Source organism: Brachyistius frenatus, unplaced genomic scaffold (genome assembly GCF_029030835.1).
Source record: "Brachyistius frenatus isolate BFR_SWC_R1_liver_20210118 unplaced genomic scaffold, ASM2903083v1 Contig_244, whole genome shotgun sequence".
NCBI lineage: Eukaryota > Metazoa > Chordata > Actinopteri > Embiotocidae > Brachyistius > Brachyistius frenatus.
In genome coordinates this window covers 268,447-282,695 of record NW_027210843.1, presented here as the reverse complement: position 1 = coordinate 282,695, position 14,249 = coordinate 268,447, and the positions used below count along the sequence as shown (strand labels likewise).

Below are 14,249 nucleotides of genomic sequence, written 5' to 3'. Positions count from 1 at the left end.
AGAAAGAAACGTGTTTTTTCTCCTAAATATTGACGTTCCCTCAGTGTTGACCCGGTTTGGACTCCGTACACATCTGTCGTTAAAGTCCGATGAACCGTCACAAACCCTCCAGATGTTGGTGGTTGTTTCCTCTTCGTACCGCCGTCGTATTCACGCTCTGCCTCCGAACGTTTACGTCCGTGAACCCACCGAAGCAGAAACCAGTGTTTTCAGCTAAAAGGACATTTAGCCTCTTTAGATGTTTATTGATGAATATTCAGGTTTCTGCAGCCTGCGATCGTTTTTATTTTCATTTAAATCAGCGGACCTGAAAAGCTGCCAAATGAATTCATGTGTTCATTGATGGTAAAACGTGTTGATTTATTTTTATTTTTTTTGATGAACCTTCTTGTTTGAACATCTCTTAGAACCAATAAAATGTTTACTAATCGTCTTCCTTCCTGTTGGATTTGTTGTTTAGTTTGTTCAGCGCTGCGGATTCAGAAGTAGTTTCATGTTTTTAAGGACAAATAAAATGAATGTGAGCAATGAAATGCAAAATATTCTGTATTTTATCACCAGTTGAAACAAGCTCACCTTAGTAAATCAGGTTTACTTTTATTTTTTAACAGTGTATTGATTTAACAGTATTGCTTTTAAGCTAATGAATAATTGATAAGTTAATCAGACAAATTTAAGAAACTTAAAAAAAAAAAAAAAAATTGCTGCACTTGTCTTTACTGTAAATAAAATTTTCTGAGTGTTGATCTCACATTTTGAGGCTGCTGAGACGACCGATTTTCATAATTTACCGATGTTCAACTGACCAAACAATTACTCCAAAAAAATGTACATTCATTTATAACAATAAATAAAAAATGTCATGCGTATGCACACAAGAAAATCTAATTTAAAGTACAACAAATAGAACTGAGTTCCCTCTCCTCAGTAGAACTGTATGGAGCCCCGAGGTGCCACGGCCATCTTTTTTTTTTAGGACTACTTTTGCGTTACTTCACAATTCTTTCGGAGGCCAGAAGGGAAGAAGAAAAATATTACAATCGTACAAAAGTAGTCTTAAAAAAAACAAAAATATTCAAGGGGTCGTGGTGAGAATTTTGACCACTGTGGGACTCCGTACAAATCCACATTGAAGCTGGGTGACATCTTTTAAATCAACAATATTAATGAATATTTTGCTGAAATTGACATGTAATAATAAGAGAAACTAAATGATTAGTTTTTGATTGTGAAGCTGCTGTCAGTAAATATTCAACACTTCCTGCGCAAAATGTTTCACATTAAAAGCCCTGAAGAGACCCAAATGGCATAAATCTTCTTTTAATTTGAAACTTTAGCAGGAAGTGTTGAATTTGGAAGTTAATTAGTGAATTAAAAACTATTTGTTCTGTGATGTGAAAATATAAAATTCAGATTTCAGTGATCGTCTTTATTTGGATCACAGATTTGGCATCAACATAAAAATCTGATTTTAAATCTCTTCAACATAAATTCATGTCGTTCTCCTGAAAGAAAAAAAAGTGAAGTCCTTGTTTCCTCGCCTCATCGTCCTTCGCCTCGTGGTGATCAGTCCGGTGATTCAGCCTTTGATCACGGCGATCGGCCTCAGCTTGATCGCCTTCTTGCTGATTCCGGCGTCGTGACACGTGTTGACGACGTCCGTCACGTTTTTGTACGATTCGGGAGCCTGAAAAAAAAACAGAAACAAAAACCGAGACGGGAGTTTTAATTAATCGGCGAATCGCGTCGGTGGATCTGAACTCAAAGATGGTGGCCGGGCCGCTTCACCTCCTCCATCACCAGTTTGGGCGACGCCACCCGGATGGCGATGCCTTTGTCGGCCAGCTTGTCCAGGACGTCCTGGAAGTCCAGGTTCCGGCGGGACTTCGCTCGAGACAGCGCGCGACCCTGAAAGGAGACAGGAAGCGGTTTAACGAGGTGAAACAAAACAGGAAGTCCGGATGAGCTCGCGGTGAGTGACATCATCGAGCGTGCGACCCGTACCGCTCCGTGACAGGTGGTCCCGAACGTCTCCGTCATGCCCTGCTCCGTCCCCGTCAGGACGTAGCTGCAGGTTCCCATCGTCCCTCCGATCAGAACCGGCTGACCTGTGAGCTGAGAAACAAACCGCAACACGTTCAGACGTCCCGCCGGGCTTCACGCGCGAGACCGGCTGGTCCGAGCGGCGCCGGTGCCGGTACCTGGTAGTCGACGGGGATGAGCGGGTGGTGCGGCGGGAAGGCCCGGGTGGATCCTTTGCGGTGGACCAGCAGCGTCCTCTGCTTCCCGTCCACCATGTGCTCCTCCACCTTGGCGATGTTGTGAGACACGTCGTAGATGACGTGCATGTCGAGGTCGTCCGGCGTCGTGGCGAACACTTTGGAGAACGCCTGAAACACACGATGACGTGGTGACGTACCGGACGGGCTCAACGCAGAAGAAACAGGAAGTGGACGAACCAGAGAAACACAGTTCAGAAGTTGCCTGAGAATTTGTCTGTTTTTAGTTTTCCGTCAGTCTCGTCTAGTATTTATCAACTTATCGGGTCTTAATTGACCTTCTGAGGCCGAAGAAGTTGATTCTATCTTTGAGGCCTCATCTTCTCAACTCGTCAGGTCTTAAACATCTGGACTCACTAAGAACTGACTCATCGAGTCTTAGTTCACTCTTTACTCCGTAATCAACTTGAATGAAATTCATTTATCAGGACTTGACTCGTTAGGACTTGATTGACTCGTTAGGACTCGTTAGGACTTGATTGACTCGTTAGGACTCGTTAGGACTTGATTGACTCGTTAGGACTCGTTAGGACTTGATTGTCTCGTTAGGACTCGTTAGGACTTGATTGACTCGTTAGGACTCGTTAGGACTTGATTGTCTCGTTAGGACTCGTTAGGACTTGATTGACTCGTTAGGACTTGTTAGGACTTGATTGACTCGTTAGGACTTGATTGACTCGTTAGGACTCGTTAGGACTTGATTGTCTCGTTAGGACTTGTTAGGACTTGATTGACTCGTTAGGACTCGTTAGGACTTGATTGTCTCGTTAGGACTCGTTAGGACTTGATTGACTCGTTAGGACTTGTTCAGCAGGTAAAGCGGCGTCACTACAAACACTTGTGACGTTTTTGGAGCTGATTGATTCTGATTGAGTCAGCTGACCCCGTTGACCCCGTCGACCCCGTCGAGATGCTCAGGTGAGCGCACCTGTCGGGTGAGGAAGGTCATGGAGGAGCGGTTGACCCAGGCGTAGTTCCCGGCAGCCGCCATCCCCTTCAGGTAGTCCTGACCCTCCTGGGAGGTGATGCGGGCGCAGGCCAGCTGCCGGTCGTTCACCGTGATCTTGTCCCGCTTCATCGCCTTCTCCATGGCGACCAGCGCGTCTGTCAACAACAAACCGTGGTTTTTATTTACGTTTTACATTTAATAATCTTTAGAAGTTCTATAAAGAGCTCGTCGGTCGGTACCTGTGGCCACCTGGTGGCCGAGCCCCCGGCTGCCGCTGTGGATCATCACACACACCTGGCCCTTGTGGTCGATGCCCATCTTCTTGGCGGCGTAGTCGTTGTAGATCTCGTCCACCACCTGGATCTCAGCGTAGTGGTTTCCTGCTCCCAGAGTTCCCAGCTGCAGCGCACAACGACACACGGCTCACTTTCAGAGGAGGAAGTCAAGAGGAGCGAGAGGCGGAGCTGAGGACACGAAGCCCCGCCCACCTCCACAGGAAACCGGACTCCACGACTTTAACGAAAATCTGTCGACGCTTCAACGTGTGACGCTGATGAATGTTGTTCATGGACAGGTGTGACTACGGGGGTGGGGGGCGGGGCTACCGGATACCTGCGGCAGGCCTCTCTTCTTGGCCTTGGACGACACCTTGTTGGGGTCGGCCTGCAGCATCCGGCCGTACTCCTCACAGTGCTCCTTGTCCTCGGCCCACGCGTAGCCCTCCCTCAGAGACCAGTCCACCCCCATCTCAAGGGCCTCCTCCAGGTCCCTGGGGACGCACAGGTGGGACATTTAAAACAGGTGAGACAGGTGAAAAAGGTGGCACATTTAAAACAGGTGGGAAACAGGTGGGACAGGTGTCCCTGCTGTGGCCTCCCCCTTACTTGGCCCCCATGGGGATGACCCCCTTGGAGCCGACGCCCACCGGGATGTGGTCGAACAGCGACTGGGCGAGCTGCTCCTTCACCGGCTGGACGTCTCGCTCGTCCAGGTTCGTCCTCAGCAGGCGGACGCCGCAGTTGATGTCGAAACCAACGCCGCCTGAACACGGACGGGAAACACAGATTCAACCCGAGATCGTATCCAACGGTTACCGACAAGAAATCCAAAACTAGTCTGTTAATCAATAAGTTGATTGACAGGAAAGTAAATCAAATATTTTAGGAATCAAATAACATTCTGTGAGAAAGTTGATTATTTATATTATATATTTATTTATATTTTCACGGACGCACAAACAGCAGTTGTTAAAACTGGAATCGCTCCACCAGACTACATTCATTTTTCATCGAATTTTAGTGGAACTCCGTCCACTTGTTTTCATCCACAGGATTTCTTCTTCCTGCTTCTCCGTGATACGACACGAACGACCTCAAGAATGTGGACAGCCGATTTCTGGTTTCTCAACATGACGCTGGTCCCTGAACGCACCACAAACACATTAAAAGGTGTTCTGATCGTCTCAGTAAATATGTGGCAGAGGAGCGTTTCTTACCCGGCGACACGACCGCGTCTGGGTTGTTCATGTCGAAGGCCGCCATGTTTCCGATGGCGAAGCCGTAACCAGAGTGGACGTCCGGGAGGCCGATGGATCTCTGCGGAGGACCGACGGTGAGTTCAACCGTTCAACAACATCGTCCACAAATCATCGTTAAACTCACGTGGATGATCCCGGGCAGCGCCGCCACATTCCCGATCTGTTTCATGGCGGGAAGGAATCCGCCGATACCTGAAGGACGAGAACGGACAGACGAATCAGAGGAGGGGTCGAGGTGTTGGGACGAGGTCAGAGGTCAAAGTTCATCCCACCTCCTCCCCGACAGGCGTTACGAAGCTCTTCGAACATCAGCTTCTCCAGAGGTTCGTTGACGTAGAAGATTCCTTCGACCTGAAAGAAATATGACAAAAGAGAAGTTCTAATAGAAGTCAAGATAAATTAATTTATATTAAAAGATAAAAGACAAGTGTTTTATATTAGGAGTTAAAATACAATCAATTAAAAGTCATGGTTTAACAAGTTAAGTTGTATAATACTAAAGAAAACATTTAAGTGAAAAGTTACCCAATAAGATTAATTCATGTTAAAAGATAATTTTAAACAAATAAAAAGATAATATCAGAAAGATGAGATCAATTAAGTTCAAAGTAACATGAGATAAATATTGATGTTATGTCTCATTACACGAAAAGAAACGTTAATTTAAAAGTCAAGTGTGAATAAATTAAAAAAATAAAATAAAATAATAATAAATAATATGACGTTTCTTGGCTTTATTTATTTACTACGTCACTGATCGATCGATCCGGCTGATCGATACTTCAGCCTGACTCAGCTCCGTTCAAGGCTGGTTCCGGTGTCAGGTTCTGCTCTTATTATGGCCACATTAAACGCGTTCTGGTCTCTTCGGTCCAGTTAAACCCACAGAACCAGAACCAGAACCACGTGGGCTAACTGACCGGTCAACTGGGAGCTAGGCGGCTAACTAGCTGCTAACTAGCGGCTAACTAGCGGCTAACTAGCCACGTTAGCAGCTCGTTCGCGTCTCACCTGCATGTTGGGCACGAAGCCCTTCTTGATCCTCCAGCTGTTCCCGGACAGTTTTTCCAGGAACTGCAGCTCGTCGTTGTAACTTCGGCTCATTGTTGCGCAGCAGAAACGTCGCAGACAAAAGATTTCACACTTTTAGCGCTGCGCTTCACCGGCTATGTGACGTCACCTACAGCCACGGCACTACGGAAGCCCGTACAGGAAAACGCGATGGTTAATTTTGAATGACGCATTAAAATAAAGAAAAGCGCCGAATATGAAGTGTACCAATTACAACTTAAAATTTCCAAAGCACGCGATGTTAAATATTTATTTCTATAATGTTTAGTATTTTTAAATATCTCTGAGTCATCGCGCTGCATTAAACTGCTCAGTTGCCGTAATTGTAGTTTCATATGTTTTGTCAAGTTTGACAAAGATGTCCTCAATAAAACCGGAAGTCTTCTGACTGGCCTTCAAACCTGTTTGACATGAGAACGTCATCAAACGTTCATTTTCTTTCTAAATCAATGGTGAATAATGATTCACCATTGATTTAGAGGTGGACGTATTTTCTGGATGATGCTACGTAGTTCTTTTCATGTTTTCCATCCATGAATGTATAAATACTAACTTTGGGATAAACACCTACATTTTTATTTTTTATTTTTATTTTTTGTGTGCTGTTATAGTTTTTCTATGTGCAGCAATTTTTTTTTGCATGTTTGCATAAAATATTATTTTATAAATAAAGCTGAAATCAAACAATGATTAGTCAATTAATAAAGAAAGTTAAATTAAATAAAAAAAATAGATATAGCCATAGATATCCCTGAAGAGAGTTCACCATGAAGGCCTGAAATTAAACCATCTCATAAAAAAAGGCCTTTAATTCCAGAGGATTTATTTCTTTTTGAATGTTTTGTTTATGAATCGTCGTATTCGGAGGAGTTTTATTTTGAAAACGGAAACCGGAAGCAGTTTGTGCTGAGTTGGACGCTAACAGTCCGGTTTGTTTTTACAGAGGAACAAGATGAAGTGTGGCGGACAGCATCACGTCAGTTCATCATGTGAGTGGTTTTATGTTCGTCTCCGGAGCTCTGAATCCTGTCAGGACTAAAAAACACAAGTTAAACCGACTAACTAACCTGGTTAGTTAGTTAGTGGTTAGTTAACAGGAGCTAACGAGCTTCAGTGTTCCGCAGCAGCTGTTCAACGTTCAGGCTGCTGAAACGAAAACGAAACGTTTCTGTTTTATTACATTTATTTCAGTCGGTTTTTCCGTTGAAATGTTGTTCAAACGTCACGTTTTTAACGTTAACGTCAAACTAATTATGTCAGTTTGATTCTGAATTGTTTAAATATTGAATAACAGTTTTGGACATAAAAACGTTAATGACTCATCAAAACTTAAATTTGCTTGTGATTTAGTACTTTGGGATTTAGTACTTGAATTAGGTGTACTTTAATACCAGCAGAATAAAAGTATAAAATAAAACTGTTAGTTTATAAGAAAACGTCAGTAATCAAAGGCTTTAAAGTGAGCAGCTCTACACCAGACTCCATCGACTTTTCTTCAGTTTTTAGTAAAAATGTGTCACAGCTTTAAAGTGTGCTGTTAAAAGTTCTTGTTCGCTGACATACAGATGAAGGTTTAACATCCGTGTTGTGACATGGCTGAATATATGTGGACGATATCCCTTTTTTATAATTATTTTTATTAGCACAGTGTCAAATTATGTGGATAGATTTGACTATAAATTGATAAAAAGTGAATGGAGTTTGGTGTAAAGATTCTGGAAGCTGTCCATCGTGAAACATTTGAATCCATTACAGACACAATAAAGAGCTGATGGTGAACATGATGCTGAAGCACAGCAGATAAACAGTAAGAGTGACATCATGATGATGAGGGTCGGGGTCTTCATCCACAGCATGAAGCTGCGAGTTCGGATCCACCGTCAGACCAGGAAGGTGGAGTTATCGGGAGCAGAACCGAGTCTGAAGGAGCTGTCGGATCACGTCAAGGACACGCTGCTGTCTGCTCATGGGCTCAGGTCAGACACCGTTATTTTCCCAACATCCTCTCTGACACGCAGCCGAGGTTTTCTGACTTTATTTATTTTAGCTTGAAGTTACGTTATAATTACGTTCCGATCACTTCCTGTCAGATTGAATTTGCCGCCTTTGCCACGACTCGACAACATTTCAGAACCAAACCAGCCAATCACAATTCTTTGTTCTGCGGACACGTCACGTGTCATATTTTTACTTCCTGTTGTTCAAAGAATAAAAGCGGTGACTCGGCAAGTCCACTTCCTGTTTGTGTTTCAGCGGCGACACCGACTTCAGTCTGTTCCTGAACGGCTCGACGCCGCTGACCGACCGCGGTCAGAGTCTGGCGTCCGACGGCATCGTATCCGGAGACCTGATCTGCGTCGTCATGCCGACTCCCGCGGCGGCCGCCGCCGAAGACTCGACCGGCAACGCGACGACCGACGGCTCGACCGATCGGGAGCAGAGGCGGCAGACTACCGGCCAGGTGAGAGGTCGTAGGTCATCCGCAGCGGGAACAGACTGAACTCATCGATCGGTTTGACGGATCCTGACAGTTTCCTTCTGAAACAGATGAACAGCGACGGCGGCGGTATCGGTATCAGCGACGGCGCCGTCACCACCGCCGGTCTCCCTCCGGCCCGGTCGGAGGAGACCCGCGAGCCCGAAGCGTCGCCGCCCGTCCGGGAGCCGATGCTGTGCAGCGAGGCGGCGGCCGGCGAGGCCCCGCTGTCCCTGGAGCTGCTCTACCACGCCGCTCACATCTGCAGCCCCGACGACGGCGTCATGGTGGCCGGACACCTGCTGATGCTGGAGACGGGCTTCAGTCCTCAGGTGAGACGGCGGAGAGCCGAGACGCTTCCCGCCCGGCGACCCGTCCGTCCGTCAGTCAGCGGGAACGTTTGTGTTTGCAGGGCGGCGAGCTGAAGGGCGGAGAGATGCCGGCCGGCTGGAGGTCAGTGGGCGGAGTCTACAAGCTGCAGTACACACACCCTCTGTGTGACGACAGCGTGGCCTCGGTGGTGGGCGTGAGCATGGGCCGCCTGCTGGTCATCAACAGTAAGTACAGGCTCTCCACAGCACAACTCTCCTTTAAGTCCTGCTAACCTCTCCTCTCCTCCTCCTCCTCTCCTCTCCTCCTCCTCCTCCTCTCCTCTCCTCTCCTCTCCTCTCCTCTCCTCTCCTCCTCCTCCTCTCCTCTCCTCTCCTCCTCCTCTCCTCTCCTCTCCTCTCCTCTCCTCTCCTCTCCTCTCCTCCTCCTCCTCTCCTCCTCCTCTCCTCTCCTCTCTCCTCCTCCTCCTCCTCTCCTCCTCCTCCTCCTCCTCCTCTCCTCCTCCTCTCCTCCTCCTCCTCTCCTCCTCCTCTCCTCTCCTCCTCCTCCTCTCCTCTCGTCTCCACAGCAACGCTGAAGGTGGCAGAAACGGTCACCGCGGTTCGTAACCTTCGTCTGAAGGCGTCCAGCTACGTGACCAACGAGTGGCCAGGTAGAGTCGCGCTCGCTCGCTCGCCCGCTCCTTCGCCGCCTGGCCGGCGTTGTAAAACAGGCGTGTGTGTGTGTGTGTGTGTGTGTGTGTGTGTGTGTGTGTGTGTGTGTGTGTGTGTATGTGTGTGTGTGTGTGTGTGTGTGTGTGTGTGTGTGTGTGTGTGTGTGTGTGTGTGTGTGTGTGTGTGTGTGTGTGTGTGTGTGTTTCAGGAGAAAGTGCCGCTGCTGCCTTCAAGGACCTCCGGAAACTGTCACGGGTCTTCAAAGACCAGCTGGCGTATCCGCTGATCGCTGTGGCCAGAGACGGTCGGTTCAACATCAACTCATTAAACCTGATTCTGATGAAGCTGTTTGCGTTTTAAAAAGTCTGAACAAAGTGAATTATTATTATTATTATTATTATTATTATTATTATTATTATTCTGGAAGAAACTAACAATCAAACTGTTTTCTGCAGCAGTTTGGTTCAATTTTCAGTGTTTGAAATAAGCAGACATGAAATCTGAAATTTTATTCATCATAGTTGTTGTACAGGTAATAAAACTGTAATAAACAATAATACATATTATTAAAACAATAATAGATGTTATTAAATAATAATGAAGGTGATATAACTGCTCCCTCCTCCAGCGATGGCGCTGCCGGTGGCGTTCGGCCTGCCGGCTCTTCCTCCGGAGCTCCTCCTCCGGATCGTCCGCCTGCTGGACGTTCAGTCGGTTCTCCAGTTGTCGTTCGTCAGCCGCCACTTCAACGCCGCTACGGCCGACTCGTCGCTATGGAGACACCTTTTCCGCCGCGACTTCAGATGTGAGGCCGCGAGACACGACGCGGAAAACACTTTTATACACCGTTAATCTCCCAGAGACTCGTTTTCATGTTTGATGATTTATGAACTTCCTGTTGTTGTTTGTTGTTGTTTGTTGTTCAGTTACAGAATGCAGAAGATCCAGAGACACCGACTGGAAAGAGGTGAGAAACTTCATCAGTTCTTCTTCTGATCCATAAATCTGCTGATTGTTTTTATGATGAAGGATTTTATTGATGATCTGCAGAGTTTTAAGGATAAAAATCATTTTAAAATTGATTAGAAAATGTGTTTCTGCTGTTTTACAAAAAAATTATTAAAAGAACCATTTGGATTGATGACATATTGCTGCCACATAAATAAATAAATGAATAAATGAATGAATGAATAAATAAATAAATAAATGAATAAATAAATGAATAAATAAATGAATAAATGAATAAATGAATAAATAAATGAATAAATAAATGAATAAATAAATGAATAAATAAATAAATAAATGAATAAATAAATAAATAAATGAATAAATAAATTAATAAATAAGTAAATAAATAAATGAATAAATAAATGTTTGAATGAATGTTTGTTTCCGTGTTGCATGTTTCCCTCCAGGTTTATAAAACGGCGTACAGGACACGCATCACAGTCCGACGAGCGCCGCATGAGGTCTTCCCCCCGTACCGCCGCCGTGACTTCCCCTTCCCCCCCTTCCGCCCCTTCCCCGCCCTCCCCGACGACCCCCCCATCTTCCCCGCCCTCCCCCACGTCCACCCGGTGCCGGGGATCATCGGCGGCGAGTACGACCACAGACCGGGCCTCCACCACGTCCCCCCCGTCCCCCCTTTCCGCCCCTTCCCCGCCCTCCCCTCCGTCCACCCGGTGCCGGGCCTCCCCCACGACCTGCTGCCCCGCCCCCGCCACGACATCATCGGCCCGCCCCCAGATCCCGACAGACGACCTCGATTGGACTTCCGCAGAGACCGACCGATGGGAGGACGCCCCGCTAACACCCGGCGAGGGTTCATCTGAAAACAGGAAGTGAACGAGGAGTCTTCAACTTAACCAATAAAAACTTTAATATTCTCCTTTTGTATGCAGCGAATGTCCACACGGACATCAGAGCTCTGAAACACTGGACCTCACTGGAGGTTCATCATTTTAAATAACTATAAATAAATAAAAACTATTTCTAATGCATCTCTTTATGATTTACTAACGTTTTACTTTTTTTAGAAAGTGTTCAAAGCCGATATTAATATATTTATGACGAGGAAACATCGGTTTATAAAAGACGTATATCAGTCGAGTCTTCATTTGTTATTTTAAAATTACTTCAAATATTTAAAACCACTAAAGAAAACAAAACTAACATGTAAAGAAACAGAAACTGATCAGCACCGATCAATAACGATGATTTAAAAGGTTAAATAAAAGTTTAAAAACAAACTATGATGTTTGACTTAATTATTGACTTTGTGTCTCGTGCTTTTGATTCATTAAATAAAAATAATGATTTAAGAACAAAATAAAATTAAGAAATAAATGTTGCACTTTTTTTTTTTACAGTTTTCGAAACGAACATTAAATTGTTCATTTAAAAGAAACATTTTTGTGTTTTTTCTGGCTGAAAAAGTGAAAATATTTACAGATATTTAATTTCATAATGTATTTTATTTTTCTTATTTTTAGTTTGAATATTCAGATCTTTTCTGACTTTATTAGAATATTGACTCAAGTAAGAATCAGTTGAAATCATCACTGACTGTTGGAGTGATCGATCGATCGATCAGTAAACAAACTAAAAATTATTATGTTTCTGTAACAATAAAAATTCATAATTCAAATAATAATAATTGTGAAGCAGTGATATGCGGCTCTCGCACGCTGCAGGTCGGGGGTCCGGCGGGTCCAGCGGGTCAGAGGTCCGGCGGGTCGGGGGTCCAGCGGGTCGGGGGTCCAGCGGGTCGTGGGTCCAGCGGGTCGTGGGTCCAGCGGGTCGGGGGTCCGGCGGGTCAGAGGTCCGGCGGGTCGTGGGTGACCACTGTCACACTGAAATATGGACAAAAAAAAAAAGTCGTACCATAGAATGAAAATGTATTTGTGGGATTTTGGGGGATAAAGTTTGTTTTAGTTCAGACAGAAATCCAAGAAGATTTAAAGACACCTGTTAGTTTTGGTATTAGGTTTGTTTTGTATTGTTGACCTTTGTTTGGTATCAGTGTGTCTGACCTTTAGAGGGACTCTCCTCAGGAGGTCTCGCCCTCCGTGAACCAGGACGAAGAGTTTCAGAGACTCAACCTCAGTCTGGTTAACTCAACAGGTCAAAGATTCTTCTTCACCAAGGTCGTTATTAATGGTTCAGATTCCACCTGTTGATGCTGATTCAACTTTTAGTGAAGCTGAAACGTTTGGAGAAATTGAAAGAGTTTTGCATCCACAACACATTACAGGAAGATATTTAATATCACTGCAGACCTCCTTGAAAACACGTATGTCTACTATCCAAAGAATGTCTGCGGCAATTTTGGTCCATTTGAATGAATATTTGTGGACGGTGGAGTTATAGGTTGCAGTGAGCCAAAGATTTGTCACAATGCTGCCTAACTCCTGGGAAGGTTGATGGGGCAGTGGTTAGCACTGCTGCCTCTCAGCCAGAAGGTTTGGGGTTTGACCCCCCCCCCCCCCCACCACCATTTGTCATGACTATCTTTTAAAGTCATACTATAGCAAAAAGTGACTCTCAAGTGATTTTTGGTTCACTTTTTGGACGACATGCTTTTTGTACATCTCAGTGACACAGTCCACCGAATCTCGTGCCTGTCGGTACATGTGGCCGCCGGGACATCTCTGTAGGGGGCGCTAGTGAGCCATTAGGCCACGCCCACTCGCGACTCCACTAAAATATGCCGTTTTTCTCGTGTTCCAACTTTCATGAGTTTTTGAATTTGATAAAGCTTCAAAAATGCATTTGTTTACGGAGACTCATAATAATTGCTTCCTCACCATCCGAATAAAACGCTAATTTTAGTTTCTCGTCATCGTCTCAGAGGCTCGCGAGCCAATTACGTCATCTTTTGTCCTGAAACAAAAGGTGCACTCGTTTATTATCACCACTTTGACCGGCGGTGAGGAGCCGTCCGGGTGGGCGGAGTTTGCTGCGGCGTCCCGCTCAGTTCTGTCACCCTTCAGAAAACGTGACCCGGTACCGACTTCAGCAACATTTTGATTTTATTTATAGATTATTTACACATTAAACTAATGACGTCCTGAGTCTCCGGGCTGTTTGTGTCCGTGGAGTCACCGGATGTGATGAAACATCCTTAAATCAACCAGATGTGACTTTTTTAAAAGCGTCACTCAGGGATGTCCCGTTAATTCCCGGTGTGTCTTCATCGTCTTTATTCCGGTGCTCCTCTTCCTCTCCACCGGGCGGGGACTCTCGGTGCCTCCTGCCGTCCAGCAGCGACGTCAACTGGGGTGTGCGTTTGATTCGTGAGCCGTTGGGCACCGGAGGAGTCAGTTTACAGGAGAGAGAAAGAAGAGGCACTTTTCTGGAGCAATAATTTCTAATGAACAAGATGAATTCACAAGAACCAAAGTAATAAATGTAGGACTGCAGAGGAGGGAAATGCAGATTAAACATATAAAATCAGGCAGATAGAGTAGAAAATAAGAATGATTAAACATCAAAACTGTGAAATAAAAAAAATCTAAATTATAAATCAAATCAAATAAATCCCCAAATCTGACCTCTGACCTTTGTCACCATCATTTTTTGTTTTTTCATAATTGTGATGCTTATTATTGTTTTTGAACAGGCAGAAATGGGCTTCGAAACTCATAATTCCTCTTAATTTTTATTTAGCAAGTAAAAAAAAATCTCATTATTCTGACGCAGCAAGTTAAAACATTTTAATGATCTCAGCTACTTTTGTAGTTTGACTTTAACGGGTTGAAGGTGATTTGATTTTGAGTGACAGCTTTTAATTTGTCCTTTTTAATCTCAACATGTCACGTTTTAGTTCAGTTTTAGTTCAGTTTTAGTTAGCTTTAGTTCAGTTTTAGTTAGTTTTAGTTCAGTTTTAGTTCAGTTTTAGTTAGTTTTAGTTCAGTTTTAGTTCAGTTTTAGTTAGTTTTAGTTCAGTTTTAGT

At 44.8% G+C, this 14,249-nt stretch overlaps 2 protein-coding genes across 3 annotated transcripts; one reads left to right on the top strand and one right to left on the bottom strand.

Annotated features, from left to right (window-relative positions):
• Window positions 1-572: 572 nt before the first annotated feature.
• On the bottom strand, window positions 573-6,046 carry rtcb (RNA 2',3'-cyclic phosphate and 5'-OH ligase). The gene is made up of 12 exons (XM_069720591.1): window positions 5,777-6,046; window positions 5,038-5,116; window positions 4,890-4,957; window positions 4,724-4,823; window positions 4,113-4,269; window positions 3,841-3,997; window positions 3,468-3,627; window positions 3,208-3,383; window positions 2,202-2,390; window positions 2,005-2,115; window positions 1,789-1,908; window positions 573-1,687 (listed from the first exon to the last, which is right to left on the bottom strand). The coding sequence occupies exons 1-12, from the start codon at window positions 5,867-5,869 to the stop codon at window positions 1,580-1,582; spliced, it is 1,518 nt and encodes a 505-aa protein (XP_069576692.1). The 5' UTR covers window positions 5,870-6,046; the 3' UTR covers window positions 573-1,579.
• A 681-nt stretch (window positions 6,047-6,727) lies between these two features.
• fbxo7 (F-box protein 7) lies at window positions 6,728-11,295 on the top strand. Of its 2 annotated transcripts, none has more exons than XM_069720589.1 (10): window positions 6,728-6,825; window positions 7,690-7,812; window positions 8,090-8,297; window positions 8,384-8,644; window positions 8,725-8,869; window positions 9,211-9,294; window positions 9,504-9,599; window positions 9,924-10,100; window positions 10,222-10,262; window positions 10,711-11,295. In XM_069720589.1, exons 2-10 carry the CDS (start codon window positions 7,691-7,693, stop codon window positions 11,125-11,127), a joined length of 1,551 nt encoding a protein of 516 aa, XP_069576690.1. In that variant the 5' UTR covers window positions 6,728-6,825; window position 7,690; the 3' UTR covers window positions 11,128-11,295. The 2 variants fall into 2 exon arrangements, with proteins under 2 accessions (XP_069576690.1, XP_069576691.1); XM_069720590.1 differs by having other exon boundaries at window positions 6,729-6,825; window positions 8,090-8,311; window positions 8,416-8,644.
• Window positions 11,296-14,249: the final 2,954 nt, after the last annotated feature.